We start from the raw sequence: 16,718 nt of genomic DNA on the forward strand, positions 1-16,718 counted from the left end.
CACCACCGTCCCTTGTCAGATCTTCCGTGTACCGAGCTAGTCCGTTCTTATTTACTATAGTCAGCCACTCTCCCCTCGATGTCTCGTCGAAATTTTGCATTGGCCTTGATCTTTGCCTTAGCCATGGTCAGGGTTGCTTGGTGCCGTGAGATTTAGGACTTTGGCTTTTGTAGGTTATAGCTATAGTGCTTTAAGATCCGTTCGAGATTGAAGAGAAAGCTAATACTAATTAATCAGTAAAGCTCGGGTGTTTTTGGGTATTTTATCATTTAGAACTTGTACCCCCTTGAAGCTTAATGCTTGATATTTTTCATAGTGACATTAGGACGGACCCATGTTAGTCAATTTGTATGGAATCTTAATCGCCTTTTAAGTATTTTAGCATTATCTCGATGACATGATTTATTTAGTTTGATTAATTCTGTGGCAGGATGGATAGGTCGTGTCAAACTGAACATCTGCTCTTTCTTCTCGCAACTTTTTAAATTATTTAAAGAAAATAATAAAAAGTCATCCATTACGAATTATAGCCCTATCAATTGACGTCACTATTGTGGCTAGTCAAATCCTTTCGGCGTATAACAAAGTTAAACATTGGATCGGTAACTATTGAAGTATTATATTCATATAATTTACATCCGATTTCTGACTTATATTTAACCTACTGACTCATAATCTATTTTTTTTAGGAAAAAAAACTCTTATGAATTATATCAATAAGTTATTAATTATTACACTCCTTATTACACATTTTTTTTCTCAAAAAATAAACAAGTAGACAAAAGAACACCACCCTCGTCCTCTAGAAGAAATAGATAGCACACCTCTTCTCCTTATAATCCGGCAATATCTCCCCGTCGCTCCCAACCTTCACGCCGCAACTCACGTGCATCTTATGCCGATGCGTATCCCACGTCGAAACCTTAAAGCGGACGGTCGACGACAGCTCGATCCTAAACGCGACCGCACCCGCCGTCTGATCCGCCGCCATCCCGGCCGCCGCTACATCCCCCACCTGGCCCCCTCCTAACGTCCCTCCGATCGTCGTCGTGTTCTTCGGCGGCTGGTAGAAGGCCCCCGCTAGCGCCTCCGCTGGCCCGACCGGCTCGTCGAGGTAGTAGACCGAGCCGGCGATCGGCCCGAAGTACATCCCGATCTTCTCGTTAGGGTTTCGGATGGAGATCTGGGTGTTGAAGGTGGGGGCGGGGGAGGGGGAGGAGAGGCCGGTGGCGGAGAAGGTGGACACGTGGAAGCGGGGGCGGTGGGGGCGTAACGCGAGGTAGAGGAGGAAGAGGAGGAAGGCGGCGGCGAAGAGGAAGAAGAGTACGGAAGCGCAGATGAGCTTCGCGGCCCGGTGTAGGTGTGGGTTGCGTGTCGGCCGGATTCTGAACCGGGTTCGGAGGTGGAGGAAGGTAGGGGTCGGAGGCGGCGACGGGATCGCGGACGACATGATGGGAAAGTTGAACCGATAGACCGAGCTTGCGGCGACCGGATCACGATCGGCATTCTTTAAATAAATGCAGTAGAGGAGAAGCCGGGAGATGGAAGGGACGTCAGAGATAGAGAGGTACTGGTGTTATGCTTTTTGTTGCCAGAAAGGAAGGAATATTGTGAAGGTGTATATGCAATTTATAGGGAAAAAAAACATTTGATGATAAGTTGTAGATCATGGTTTGGTATTACTTGACATAATACACCTTTAGGCTGTTAATCATAACTCATGACCAATGCAACCCAAGTTATAAAGGTAACATAATCATAAGGCCGGTAGTTGTTTTGTTCAATACAGTTGGACGATCTGGAATTTGAGTGCTGTCTGTTTAAAGAATCAAAGGGAGGGAAAGGAACGTGAGAACCTCGAGAATATGTGCAAGTTAAGCTTCCAGAGATGTAAAGATATTGCGTGTTTAATTAATTACGGGTGGTGTTGCTGGAGCTAGAAGAATAAGAATGTGGTCAAACTTGAAGGCAAGGTCACTTAATGATTGTATGCGTTGGTCCGTCAGATGATTGAAGGATGCTTTTTATTTAAGGGCTGTAGTAACTAAAGTTGAAAAGCTCTGGATCCTACAGCTAATATTATCACTCACATGTTCTAAAAGAGTTAGAAAATAGATAGTTATAGTGTGTGATTTGTAAAAATTTTAATGAAGGTATGTATATAGTTAATATTATCACCTTTTCTATTATTTTTCCTTTTCTTTTAAGAGAAACAAGAGTGTGCATTAATTATAATCTGCCACTAATATTGGAGGCCAAAATGCATACCAACTGATCGAGGTATGATCATTCCCAAGTATAACCGAACTCAATAGAGCAAATTAAATTAGTAAATCAATCTGCGACGTAATTAGCCTCAACCAAAAGAGCGAGCTCAGCAAAACGCCGGATAGATAGTAGGATTTCTTTCGAGGGCAAGAGCCTTAGTCATCAACGATACGACGAGCGGAATAAGAAGAGGGGCGCCTGTGTAGAAGCAAAGGAGGAAACTTGCGGCATCCAGGACAGCTGGGTCTATAAAGGACACATTCGTGTAACGTTTGAGCATGCCCTACGATAGAGGTTCCCAGCGATGGAGATGAGCTAGAAAGCTTCAAGGTAAATTCGTAGGCAAGAGCAGCTATGATGTGTTATCGGACCACAAGGCAGAGTCGTGGTATGACCTTTTCTTCTTCTTTTTTTGGGTAAATATATTATCACCTTCTTTAACTAATTTGTTTCGTGGATGCCAAACATGAAAGCCAAAAATATGCTTTCCACTAATTACGATTAGGTTCACTAAATCAAATATAATGACTTCCACCGAGATTATTGTTCTAATATAAATAGCCCGAGCCGAGCGCTCAAGGCAAGATTAATAAATAGCACGCAACCAGAGAGTGACAATAAAAGAAGAGTCGAACCAACTACACCGGGCCTAAGCAAACGTATGGCATAAGTTGGGAAACCAAAACATACAACACAAACACTAATATTTGATACCAGCAATTATTTATTATAATTCAGCCAACTCTCGTTCCTACCACATAGAGAGGTTCATCAGATCAAGCAAACTGCAAAATAAAAGAAAGGAAAGGACTCGAAACATATGCTAAGCCATCCTCGTACATTATAGGATATGGCTTAGCTACGGACTAACAAACACTGAGACTGCAACGACGACAACGGACAAGCATCAATTACTGGCCACCACGGAGGCGGAGCACCAGGTGGAGAGTGGATTCCTTCTGAATGTTGTAATCAGCCAGGGTGCGTCCATCCTCGAGCTGTTTTCCAGCGAAGATGAGACGCTGCTGGTCCGGGGGAATACCCTCCTTATCCTGGATCTTAGCCTTAACATTGTCAATGGTATCAGAGCTTTCCACCTCCAAGGTGATGGTTTTGCCAGTGAGGGTCTTGACAAAGATCTGCATGCCTCCCCTGAGCCTGAGCACAAGGTGAAGGGTGGACTCCTTCTGGATGTTATAATCTGCAAGGGTGCGTCCATCCTCAAGCTGTTTACCAGCGAAGATGAGACGCTGCTGGTCCGGGGGGATGCCCTCCTTGTCTTGGATCTTTGCCTTGACATTGTCGATGGTATCCGAGCTCTCCACCTCGAGGGTGATGGTCTTGCCAGTAAGCGTCTTCACAAAGATCTGCATTCCACCACGGAGACGCAGGACCAAGTGGAGGGTGGACTCCTTCTGGATGTTATAGTCGGCCAGGGTGCGACCGTCCTCGAGCTGCTTACCGGCAAATATAAGCCTCTGCTGGTCCGGGGGGATCCCCTCCTTGTCTTGGATCTTGGCCTTGACGTTGTCAATAGTGTCAGAGCTCTCAACCTCGAGGGTGATGGTCTTGCCCGTGAGGGTCTTGACGAAGATCTGCATACCACCTCGGAGACGGAGGACGAGGTGAAGGGTGGACTCCTTCTGGATGTTGTAGTCAGCCAAAGTGCGGCCATCCTCGAGCTGTTTGCCGGCAAAGATGAGCCTTTGCTGGTCTGGGGGGATACCCTCCTTGTCCTGGATCTTAGCCTTGACGTTGTCAATGGTGTCGGAGCTCTCGACCTCAAGGGTGATGGTCTTGCCCGTGAGGGTCTTGACGAAGATTTGCATACCACCTCGGAGACGGAGGACGAGGTGAAGGGTGGACTCCTTCTGGATGTTGTAGTCAGCCAAAGTGCGGCCATCCTCGAGCTGCTTGCCGGCAAAGATGAGCCTTTGCTGGTCTGGGGGGATACCCTCCTTGTCCTGGATCTTAGCCTTGACGTTGTCAATGGTGTCGGAGCTCTCGACCTCAAGGGTGATGGTCTTGCCTGTGAGGGTCTTGACGAAGATTTGCATACCACCTCGGAGACGGAGGACGAGGTGGAGGGTGGACTCCTTCTGGATGTTGTAGTCGGCGAGGGTACGGCCATCCTCGAGTTGCTTGCCGGCAAAGATGAGCCTTTGCTGGTCCGGGGGGATTCCCTCCTTGTCCTGGATCTTAGCCTTGACGTTGTCAATAGTGTCAGAGCTCTCGACCTCAAGGGTGATCGTCTTGCCGGTAAGGGTCTTCACAAAGATTTGCATCCCACCACGGAGGCGGAGCACCAAGTGAAGGGTGGACTCCTTTTGGATGTTGTAGTCCGCAAGGGTGCGGCCATCCTCGAGCTGCTTACCGGCAAAGATCAACCTTTGCTGGTCTGGAGGGATTCCCTCCTTGTCCTGGATCTTGGCCTTGACGTTGTCGATGGTGTCGGAGCTCTCGACCTCGAGGGTGATGGTCTTTCCGGTGAGGGTCTTTACAAAGATCTGCATCTGTGAGAAGCCAAAAATAAACCCAAATTTAAATCCCTGAATCCGGAGGAAAGAGCAAGAGACAACAAAATTGCAACTAAATCAGGAGAAATTATGAAGAAAAAATATCAGAGAAGAAATCGGGCATCAGCTATCACAACTAAAAAGTAAGTACTTAAAAACAAGTAAATCGTCGGCTCATATCAAGATAACAACTCAACAAAGCCTTAGATCCACCCTGGACCTAAAAGATCGAAGAAATCGAGCATGGATCATCACATAAAAAACACAGGACAATAAGAACGCGTACAACACCTAATGTTATCAACCTAAGAAAAGCATCGAAGCCTTGAATCTCACAGCAAGCACCGCCACAAATAAATCAACGATGTAACCCACCAAAATAAAAACGTCTCAAACTCGTCAAATATCTCTAAATCCCATCTATAATTGAACAAAAACACACAAATCTTTAAACGCTACAGAAGAGGAGAGGAAAGAACAGATTAACACCTTTAAAATGGGGATCTGAGAGAGAGGCTTTTGCTGTCTAAAGAAAAGATGAAATCGATGAGACGTAAGAGCACCCGAGGGATACATTTATAGCTGCTATTCACCTTAGGATGACAACGCGGTGCTGTTACCGCCTACTAGGCTCGACCATTAATTAGAAGCCACGTGGAATATTGACAAAAAAGAGGCGTAGAAGTCACGCAAAGGCAAGTGGGTGAGCGGTGCGAACTTACCAAGATGGAACGGGCGATTGAGAAACGGCTCGATTAGGTGACCGTCATATGACGCCGTTAATGATAACGGCCTCGGGAATTGCTTCAGAGACCTTGTCGATTTGTGGCGATAATTTCTCCGAGGCCAAAGTGGAACGCGTCAAGGATGATGACGTGGGAGTACCTAATCCAATAACTGGTAATCCTTTTTATTCTCGTTTGTTTGATGCCCTCCAATTGTTCGATGAAATGTCTTCTTTTAATTGTGGATGTAATAATATAGCCCAAACTATTTCTGTCAATACTTTGTTAGCTTTTCTTGTTGGATTAGATGGACAACTAGGTACTCCTTTTTAGGTCATTTGATTTATCTTCTATTGCCAGTGCTCAATGAATTCAAAGTGTTTCTTGGAATGCTTAACAGACGTTACTTTACTCATTTGTGTCGCCTTCGATTACGTAATGAGCTCAACTTCTCAGTAACATACTCTTGCTTGCCCCATTTATCTACAATTGTTACATAGAGCTTAAGATGATTGAAGAAATAATAATTCAGAGTCTAGAAACAGAGGAAAAGGTCAGCCTAGATAGGCTGCTTGTTCGCAGTTGGGCGCAGCCTCATTTGAAAATTCTGTGGTCTCAGTTGGTTTTGTCTTGACAATTGTTGGCTATATATTATTATTTTGGCAAATACTTTCATATTTCTTTAAAATTTATAATTTTAGTTTAACAGCTATAATAGCTAATTTTTCAAAACCACTTTATGTATATCAGTCAAGATGATTTGATTACATGTCCCTAACTTTTAGATTTTTTTTCTTCCGTTAAGATTTCTTTCTATTAAATATGATTATGATAAATATAATTATGCATTAACTATAGAAAGTAGTCAAGATGATTTGATTACGTGTGCCTAACTTTCAGATTTTTTTTCTTCCGTTAAGATTTCTCTCTCTTAAATATAATTATGTATTATTTATAGAAAGTATCTACAATTTAAATTTGATTCTTTAGGAATAGACTTCAATTTAAATATGATTCTCTATCCTTATCTGTTATTAAATTTAATTTAAATTAACTTTAAACTAATGAGAGATATATATAAATAATTTAAAAAATTAAAAAAGTAATTTAATTAAACTTTCATCAAGTTAATTATAAAAGGACATCAATACCGTTATTCTATATATATATATATATATATATATATATATTACTCTCAGTTAATAGTATATATGTCTTTTACTTAATAAATTATTAAGATCATATAATTATCCAAAAATAATGTATATGGTAATATATTTAAAAAAATAAAAATTACCTATTGAACGGGTAATATCTTCAAATTTTTTACATTCCTATTATATCATTAAGGATCTTAACTGTTAGATTTACAGAAGAGCTCTATTATTTTTTATGCTGACATATTGCCTATCAATGAATTTTGAATTGCCATTCTTATGAAAGCTTGTTGCTCTAATTGGTATAGAAAGTAAACACAGAAATACCAACTTACCATTAGCCTCATATCTTCTGAAGCATTAGGAACATTTTTCTATTTCTATAATACTGTTAATTGATTTGTGTATGTGCGTTCACTTCTGAAATATTCATAGGCTAGCTGTCAGTTGTCGATTACAAGAAACTCCAATTGCTACTTCTTCTGCTAGGGGCTATCTCTGGTACTTCTCCACATCCTTCATATGGACATATCTCCAAATATTTTCTTTCAACATTATTTGGAGCTTTGTATAGTTGTATGGTTACAAAACACCTCTAGCTGATAAATGGGTTTTTTTTTTTTTTTTTTTTGTAGCTGTATCCATCTCCTTTGGTCGCTATCCTTCTTTGGCTGCCAGTTAAGATCATTTGTTGAAATGATTATTCTGGATAAAATTGGAAGATGATGACTTTTCCATTAAATTCTGAAAGTGCCCTTAAACGTGTTAAAACATAATGAAAAGGAGTTGGCGAGGGCATATAAAACTTCAGTCTTCAGCACATTATCTCTACTTATCCAGACCCCTTATCCCCTTTGGGAACTGAAGGAACTTCAAAACATCCAGTTTGATCTACATTTATGAGGCTCTTTTTTTATCTGAACTTATTTATTTTTATTTGCCTCTTATTAGGGATTTTATGCAACAAATAACCCCCCTTACTAAGGAACTGTATGCAGCCATATGTAGCACTTTCTCACCCCAGTCCTACCTTCTTTTCATTCAATTTCTAGTGTGATCACTTATTTTCTAGAACTCCCCTTACGAAGGAACGGTATGCAGCCATATGTAGCACTCTCACTCCAGTCCTACCTTCTTTTCGTCCAAATTCTAGTGTGATCACTTATTTTCTAGAAGGAAAAGTTATTATGTTGACCACATATAACATTGTGCAGTCAATGCCCTCTTAGCTTCTCTATCAATATCTCTGACAGAATCCAGATAATAGAATATTTTGGTCTCTAACAGATTCAGTGCTGAGATGACAAATAGTTGTTGATTCTTTTGGAACTGAAAAATTTTATATTCTGTCAGGAACAATTTGTCCTTCAAAATTTTGATTGCTTAGAGGTTCTCTGTACTGAGATGACAATTAGATGCTGCAACTTTGAAATGAAGAGAAATATATATTGATACAAATTTGTTTCAAGTTCATCTAGCCACAACTACTATAATATTGAGAGAATATGATATTTCTATAAATGGCATTAGATAAGAAAAAGGAGCATATTGTTCATTGTCACTTCATCTTAGAATCATCTTCATTATCTCGAGAAATGGTAATACAAGCATAAATTGATTCATACAAGTCCTCTTTTGATACAATTTCCGGGAACCTATTAATTTAATGAAACAAAGGAAACTGATCTTGGGCACAGTTAGTGCAAATTGTTTGTCGAAACAGTACTATTACGGTAAACTGACTCACTGAGAGTCATATTTCTATCATTTGATATATCTTTCTTGTTTGCATGACATAAGTTTATTCCATTTGTTGGTTAATATTTAAATTTTAACATATAGTTTGAGAAGGTAGTTACAGCAAAGTTTCATCATAGACGCATTGACTCTTGATATATTCTCAGTATGATCATTGAGCTTTTGTCTTTCTTTGAGTAAATCCAACTATAATACATTTTGTGAATATCTCTTCTTATTTTTACGATAATCTGTGTGAATATATTGGAGAGAGTTTCTGATTAATAAGCAATTATTTCAAATGGTTAATCCATCAGAGAGTGTTGACAGTCATATGCAAATTTTAAACAGTCCCTGTTGTGTCTATGCTGGAGATGCGGATCGCTCTGTGCAGCTAACAGCTATTTCAGAATACTGTTGGACTGTTGCTGGAGGTGCTTCAAATTTATTGGAAGAGTTTCTGGTTTGGTTTGAAATTGGAGCCTTCACTTGCATCATGTTGAGTAACCAGAATAGTCGGCTCTGAACACGTTGTAGTCATTATTGTTGTTATAACTTTTGCTTTTAGCAGCATACCATAATTAGTTGAATCTATCCTAAAAGATTGATAATAAGTTTATAATTAAAATTATAATTCATCAATCGTTCTGTAAGTATAGGTAGTTGTTAATTATCTTTGCTTTAGCCTACTGATTTTCTAAGTGACTGTTGAGATAATTGACAGCTTTCTTTTTGTCTTTTTTCTTTTTTTGTTACAGCGCATAGCAAGGAAGTTGGAGGATCATAAAAAGTGCAAGTGATTCCTTGATTTGGATCAATCATCAAGCTAGAATGATGAGACAGGGTATTCTAGTGCAGTATGTAGATTTCTTATTACTTAAGCTTGGATACATTAGGATGATGTTGTGCATGGAACTTTCACCTGTAGATTTCATGATGACATTCTTTCTCCCCTTTTTGAATTACAAAATTGCGAGCAGTCTTAGTGATTCTTTTCCTCTCCAGTTGGAAGTGCGATTAATGCTGAGCCGGCGGTTTCATATCTGTATCTATGCAAAACCCTGTGCTAATTCAGGATAGTTTCAAACATACATAAAAAGTACTACTATTTTATTAAATTTGCTTCACTTCTTTGCAGCCTGTTCCCTTTTATCCGGTATTAGGTCCATGTGGAAATGGGTGAGCTCTATATTCTGGTAATGTCTGCAAAACAAATCATTTGGACCTGTAATTTCTCCCATAAATATTCAGGTACATATTTGTTCAGATATTGTAAATTTTTCTTTATTGAACAATGTTATCTTGCCACATTCTCATAATATTTTGAGTAACAGGATCTTCTCTATCAGTAGGTTGTACAGTACCAGCTCAACATTCTCATAATATTTTGAGTTACAAAGCAATTTCATGAGCAGAAAAATCCAACAATAAACTCTTATAGTCATAAAACATTTTCAGGAGTTTTGCATGGTGCACCTTTTGTTACAGATGAAATGAAGTAATTGTCAATAAGGACGATATTTGCTGTACCTGCTAGATTAAACATTTCACCATATTAGAGTTATTAGAATGTCTATCATTTAAATTTATCTTATTTTATTGTGAACTTGTGTAAATAGGGCTGAGCCCTCTCTTTCATATGGATAAAACATTTCACCAAAATTCTCTTTTCTTCTCCTCTCTCCAAACCTATTTTAGGTTTGGATTTCTTATTGTTTCATGGTATCAGAGCTCTCCGATCACTGAATTTTTCTTTTCAATTTTGTTTCACACCATATGAATTGTATGGTAGTGCAGTCGGGTTAACAACTTAATATACCCTCAATTTGCCAGAATTCGAGATCTAAATACTGGGGATGAGACTAAGGCAAGACGTTCTCAATCATCAATTCAACCCTCTCAGGGTGGCCCCAATATCATTTACCACCCAAATCTCAAATCTGCGATGCAAACACAAAATTGAGGATCTAGTAGTGGAGGTCCTACAAGAAATGACAACAGTTTTCCTGCAAATTTATGAGCCTATTGGTTTGGGGTTCAGCTCGGCAACTGAATTAGGTTGATATCAAGGTATGTTTTGGTTAACTTCCTGGTTCTTTGCAGTGATCATATTATGTAATTCATGAAGTTTACTTTAATCAAATTATGAGTGCTATTGTACTTTGCAGACTATATACTATTATTGCTTTGATGAACCCATTGGTGTGAACAATAAGCAAGAAATTTGATCGATGAAGAAAAGTAACCCTGAGACTTATTATTTCTGTCAGACTAAACCATACTATGAAATCCTGCTTTCTTTCTGGGTTTGTCCTTCTTGCTTCTTGCTTCTTGCTAATTATTTTGTTTATCAGGTCGCGGGGGTCAAAAGCAACAGTTTGGTGACAAAGTCATTTAGCAGGCTTAGGGAATAAAACAGCAGAGGCTCTGCCCTCTATAAATTTCAAGTTTTACTAAATCAATGAAAAGTATACTTCAAGTACTGGTGGTTCGATTGCAAAATTTGCCGTGCTTACTTAATGCTCTTGTCTCTTGCTATACTTTGTAACATTCTCTGTTGTGAAGTTGAATGCATTTGTATAAGACTTTGTATTAAGATTCTTATAATTGCTTTAGTTGAGAAGACTATTCTCCTATCAAAATTTCTTGGTGGTCATTGCCAATTCAAACCGTTCTGTTATAATAATTTTTTATGTTTTGTGTCCCTTTAGTTCTAATTATCCCCTTCAGATCTCATTTAAACTATATCAACCTTCTTGAAATATCTCTTATCAGAGGACTAGGACATTAAATTTTATAAGTAAGAATCAATAAAGATCCCAGTTGTGTTTTACTTGAAGAAAACTTGCATCTTTTCATGTTTATATCCGCACGGATAAGATTTAATTTTCTTGTTTTCTCATATGCATCGTCATCAATTTTCTGCCTACACACCTTTGTCGAGTGTTCTATTTCTACCTCATGTATACCCATCAGGATCTGTTTATTTCTGTCGATATTCTCCTAAAATGATGTTAAAGATACTCTATGATTTACTACTAAGCTATAATAGTTTGTACTTGTTGTATCTCCTTACTGCACCTATCACTGTGTCATCGGAGATTGAAATAGATAAGCTCGCATCTTGAAGAAAAATAATCTTCTTAGAGTATTCAACACTAAGAAAGAATAAGCTTATCTATTTTATTGTGGGTAATTGAGAAAGCTGATTATTCCCTTGTTCTGCTTTATATAGTTCTTTAAGAGTACTCGACTCTTGGTGTCTCCATTCTATAGTTGAATTTGTTGTTTATTCTCTTGTTCTGTTTTATATAATTCTCCTCTTAGGTAGTCATATGCTTCAGCAAACACTGTGATGATCCATACATTGAACAGAGATACTAGTCGATTAACTCCAAATGCCATTTGTTTAAGTTGTTGTGTTGTGGAGAACTATGACATATAGTTTGTGATTTAATTATCTTAATCCTATGTTACAGCATAACCTCAGTTGGTCTCCCGTTATCAAACTTAAGAATCGTACAATCAGTTCCTAGTGATTAAATTAAAAGGGTGATGCCACAAACATGCAAGGTGTAAATGTTGAAGAAGTCCAACTATATATTGACAGTACACATGCATACATACTGGTCCCTTCACTAGTCCTTTGCCCATGCTATGCCAGCAAAGGACGTTCCACGGTCTGAATTTGATTGAAGAAGACCATCATTAGCTCATCATTGAAAGGAAGCATGGCTAATGAGATTATCAAAATTGTAAGGCAGTAAAGAAAAGAAGAAATTGACTAACTACTCATAGTACTCATAGTTTGTTCCAACAACATGATGTGTATTCTTTCTTTCTTCAAGAAATTAAAGGAGATCATCATGTTTTATTCCTATATACCTGAATAAGCAAAGTCAGGAAAAGGCTTATGACATTTTCATTAGATTTCTAACTCTAGACTTGTGTAAATATTGCTTATGTCTTTGTATGAAGTTTTCAATATTTGTTAGGCGTTGGTGTTGGAAGATACCATGGTGCATTTATGATACCCAATTCAAATTCAGATGCAGTCTGCATCAGATCATGCATGATTGTGAAGTTGGGTGGGGAAGGTGACTTTCTGCTACTAGAAGAGTCAACTTGGAAAATTTAGTCCTCCAACGGAATGTCTTTATAAATTCCAAGACCTCAAAGTCATTCGTTCTCAACTGCTGCTATGCCCTTGCACATGGGGTGAGTCTCTTCTTCCTCCTACTTTTCCTTTTCATTTTAATTGTGTTGCAACTCCTGCAAGTGGGTGACAAACTATAGTGCATTATTCTCTGTTTCTCATAGGATATAAAAATTTGACATCGGTTCGGTTAGTTAAAGGCAGGCAATTTTCATATTGCGTTATTTCCTTATCGAAACATGTAGTGTGGTATTATAATACTTAGTTATCAACCAATCTTGGGTGCATATGCCAGGACAGAAATGGTCAATCCTCCTACTAATCGTGTGGAAATGTGATGGATCAATCTTGTGTCTCGTGAATATATAGTTTATATGTTCAGTCGTAGTCAATTAGGCGTGATTAGATTCGCTGTTAGATGGATGTTTTAGAAGGATTCCTGACATTCAACATTAGGCTGAGACACTGCAAGAGGAATGGAGTTCTCAAAAGATTGAGATCTAACATGAATTAACAAGCGTATTGTTAGCACTCAATCTACTCAAGCTTTTCACTTTTATATTAAGTTGAAATTAAGGAAGATATCAGAAATAGGTGTTCACTTCAGATGAAGAGGTTAGTTCGCTTTTCAGATTAGCTCCAATTAACGCCAATTAATTCCTGATATATACTAGCTGATCTTTGGTTCAATGTACTCGGTCCTTCGTACTGTATTAATTAGACAACATTTTTCACCAAACTTGATGAAGCATATTGTTAAGAGAGGTCTAATCCGATTTTGAATTGGAAAAAATGTTGCTGAAGATGACACTGGGGACAGGCTTTCTTCAGGCCATTCCACTGGAAATTTAGATTCTTCCTTTCTATAGAGTTGAGGTGAAAACAGCTTCAATTATTTATTTATTTATTTGGATTGAGTTAGATTTGATCCTCATGTCTTGCTTAATTTTGTGAAGACTAGAATTAAAGAAGGTAGTTTCCTATCCTTATTATATCAAATCTGTTGGTCTGAATGCATTGCCTAATGCTTATTTTCTTCGTTTTTGCATTCCTGTAATAATGGATATATAATTATGAGTAACTCATCCTATACGATAGAATAGACTTATCACCTAACAATTATAGTGATATCTAACCTAACAAAGGTAGACTAGCCACTAACATAGACCTACTAATTTACAAAAAGAAAAACATAATTATACTATATTTTTGTATTGTATATGCATGTATGTATGCATACAATGTTCATCTACATTCTGAGACAGAGAGAGAGAGAGAGAGAAAAGACTTTGGGCAAAGAATTAGAAGTTCATCCAAGATAGTCTAGTAAAGTAGACAAAGGGAGCAAGCAAAGTCCCTTTTTCCTCAGTTCATTACATCCATATCCCCTCTCAGCAACACTCGCTTCACCAATCTCACTGGTTTCAGTTTCTTTATAGTTGTTGCAGTCATTTCCCTTCTCCTAGAAGAACACAATAGAAGAGCAAGAGTTAATAAGTAAGGCAAAACAATAGTATGTGCATATAACTTACCTGGAAAATCTCTGTATCCACTTTCTTGTCTGTGTTCATATCCATATGGCCATAGTCTTTTACCTACTTATAAAGCAACCAGCTTAGAACCAAAAAAGAAAAAAAAAACAGTCTAAATACAGAAATAAATTCATTTCAACGCAAGTGAAATAATTGTTAGGAAACAGAAACCTTAGGGCTACTAACAGGAGAACTAGCAGTATCTTCCAAAGAGTCATCAACCGAGGCCTTCCTTTCCTTCTTTTTCCTGAAGCTCAACTTCTTGGAACAATCTGATGTCCCGACCCGGGCCGGTGGATTCCATGCGACGTAAGAAGCGGCGTCGGATACCATGGAAGAGCCACCACCACCACCACCAATAGTGGAAGAGGTGTTACTTGGAGCAGCTTCCTCATTCTCAAATGACAAGAAGTCCTCAAGGTAAAAGGTCCAGCCACTCTCCTCTGCTGCAGCACTGAGTTCCTTGGAGCAAATGGGGTTCTTCATGGAGGAGGGGATTGAGTCTTCCATGATAGGTGGGAGAGATGGTGGGCTTTACCTTTAGAAAGGAGAGTTATGGAGATTTATATACTACTTCAAAGATGTGGATAGTGAATGGAAGCATCTGATGAAAGATTAGAGTATACAGAATTAGTGTGGGGTAGGTAAGCATCTAAAGTTTTATACTCAATCATACTTTCTCGAGAGGTTGCATTGGGTGGTATCAAAACGCATATCAACAATTACAGTCAGTTAAATGGGCAAAGTTACTGTGATTGGACAACTATATTACATGCATTCCTTTTTTTCTTGCCTGTTCTGATAACTAATCTCAGCTCATTAGCAAACAATATATGACAATATATGATCCAAGATTTGCCAATAATATAGATGCAAACCCCTATTATTAGGGAAAAGAGTATAGATGCATTCAAGGGAAATATAAGCTAAAACCAAACGGTAGTAAGCTTGACAAGCAGAGGATTGATTTTATTGGTGTTTTTTTTTTACATGTATACCTTCTAAAATAACTTATTTATTTGTACAATTTTCTAAAATTAATATATAAATATATATATCACTCAAAAACACTTGATTTTTGCATACATACCATAAAAATATCCCTCTAATAGAACTGACGATTGGAATTCCATGAAGTTAATTGTAAAATAAGAAGAGAATTACTTTTATTCTTATTTGCATATATTCTTTTTAATTAAGAATATATATGTCTTTGCGCTTGTTAACTTACTAAAATTTAAACTTCCAATAGTTAAAACAAAACTTGAAGGGCATCGATGCAAAAACTATAGATAAAGGGTATACATATAAAAGGATATGTATAGAAACTAGAAAAGGATTGTTGAGTGATTGAGTTGTATGAGGAAATTACAGGGATAATAGAAGGGATTAACTTGTAACTTTGACAAATGGAAAGCCCACCAAAGATCCAGAATTAATAGTCATTTGGGCCAAAGGGAAATTGAACATTTTAAATTATGGGCACAGTGAGACTTAAATTTACATTTAATTATGAAGTGGCTATGGAAGGACCAAGGTGTCAATGGTTCCACACTGGAAGTAGCTGACTCTTTAGCCAGTCTTCATTGTTCACATACTTCACACCACCTTGCACATATGCTACTGTGTTAAACCATTTTGTGAAGCCTTTGTTTTTATTCGTGTTATACTTGTAATTAGCACTCCATGAATACTCCCCTTACATTAGATGCCATAATTCAAGATTAGTAGCCCATTAATCAGAACATCTTTCCACCTTTTCCTCCTCACTTTTTTCTTAATTTTTGTCTTCATGTATCATACTCTTTCCCATGCTGTTTTTGAAAATGATGGATTTAGAGCATATGATCAAGGTCGGTTGTTATTTATAGCATGGTTGACTCTTAAATAGAAGTTCAAATAATTCCTTTGTATTCGGACTCTTAAGACTCATGGAGAAAGGGTCCAATGCTGTTAAATATCATTTCTATTGATGACTTCTTCCTTGGTCCCTTTGAATATTGCAGCATTTACTATCATAACTATGTGCACTAGTGAGATCATTTAATCATACCATGAGAGACTCTCACCAACAACAACATATATACTTCAATAAATCTAGCTATTACTCCTTTTTGATATGAAGTATGTCTTAAAGTGGATCAGGGGAGTGAGTGTGAGACCCAACAAGGTAGGAACGAGTTATTGGCACATTTCAATTTATAATATCTTTTCTCTTTATGGCTCTCCATAATAACTGCATACATTTAAAGTAGGGATTTTCGTAGAAAAAAATAAAATTTACATTACGACATCACACGAACGAAACTAGAATTGAAAGAGAATTGAACTTGAATACAGAGTTCATCTGAATTCAAACTGCCATTGTTCATAATCCTATTTACGCGGCCTTTGCTCTAGGATGGATATTTATAGCTGAACGACATGGCTCAGCTCATAGTTTCTAAGAGTTGGATTCACATATCATCACTTCATCAATAGATAATGTAAGGTTTAGTCTTTTGGATCTCGTTATGATAGCAATACCATCATGCTCAAATTAGTTAGCAAATGACAAATAGGTGATGTATACTTGGTTTCTCTAGAAAATTAGTAGCTCATATGACTAATAAGACCTTGTGTTTATG

The 16,718-nt window shown here is 37.9% G+C and overlaps 3 protein-coding genes and 1 long non-coding RNA gene across 6 annotated transcripts; 1 reads left to right on the forward strand and 3 right to left on the reverse strand.

Moving 5' to 3' along the window:
- Positions 1-786: 786 nt before the first annotated feature.
- LOC140771077 (NDR1/HIN1-like protein 13) lies at positions 787-1,704 on the reverse strand. The gene has a single exon (XM_073112457.1). The coding sequence runs from the start codon at positions 1,448-1,450 to the stop codon at positions 803-805; it is 648 nt and encodes a 215-aa protein (XP_072968558.1). The 5' UTR covers positions 1,451-1,704; the 3' UTR covers positions 787-802.
- Positions 1,705-2,974: 1,270 nt separating this feature from the next.
- On the reverse strand, positions 2,975-5,395 carry LOC140770814 (polyubiquitin-like). The gene is made up of 2 exons (XM_073112097.1): positions 5,274-5,395; positions 2,975-4,781 (listed from the first exon to the last, which is right to left on the reverse strand). Exons 1-2 carry the CDS (start codon positions 5,358-5,360, stop codon positions 3,180-3,182), a joined length of 1,689 nt encoding a protein of 562 aa, XP_072968198.1. The 5' UTR covers positions 5,361-5,395; the 3' UTR covers positions 2,975-3,179.
- A 211-nt stretch (positions 5,396-5,606) lies between these two features.
- On the forward strand, positions 5,607-11,066 carry LOC140771105 (uncharacterized). Of its 2 annotated transcripts, none has more exons than XR_012106103.1 (5): positions 5,607-5,684; positions 9,162-9,247; positions 9,542-9,654; positions 10,237-10,473; positions 10,758-11,066. It is a non-coding gene; the product is annotated as an uncharacterized lncRNA (long non-coding RNA). The 2 variants fall into 2 exon arrangements; XR_012106104.1 differs by lacking the exon at positions 5,607-5,684 and adding an exon at positions 8,589-8,837.
- A 2,634-nt stretch (positions 11,067-13,700) lies between these two features.
- LOC140770819 (vascular-related unknown protein 4-like) lies at positions 13,701-14,720 on the reverse strand. 2 transcript variants are annotated; one of them, XM_073112105.1, is made up of 3 exons: positions 14,278-14,720; positions 14,092-14,154; positions 13,701-14,021 (listed from the first exon to the last, which is right to left on the reverse strand). In XM_073112105.1, the coding sequence occupies exons 1-3, from the start codon at positions 14,599-14,601 to the stop codon at positions 13,869-13,871; spliced, it is 540 nt and encodes a 179-aa protein (XP_072968206.1). In that variant the 5' UTR covers positions 14,602-14,720; the 3' UTR covers positions 13,701-13,868. The 2 variants fall into 2 exon arrangements, with proteins under 2 accessions (XP_072968206.1, XP_072968205.1); XM_073112104.1 differs by having other exon boundaries at positions 13,707-14,021; positions 14,263-14,713.
- Positions 14,721-16,718: the final 1,998 nt, after the last annotated feature.

The sequence above is a fragment of the Typha angustifolia genome, chromosome 11 (assembly GCF_048772165.1).
Source record: "Typha angustifolia cultivar Huaian chromosome 11, ASM4877216v1, whole genome shotgun sequence".
Lineage (NCBI taxonomy): Eukaryota > Viridiplantae > Streptophyta > Magnoliopsida > Poales > Typhaceae > Typha > Typha angustifolia.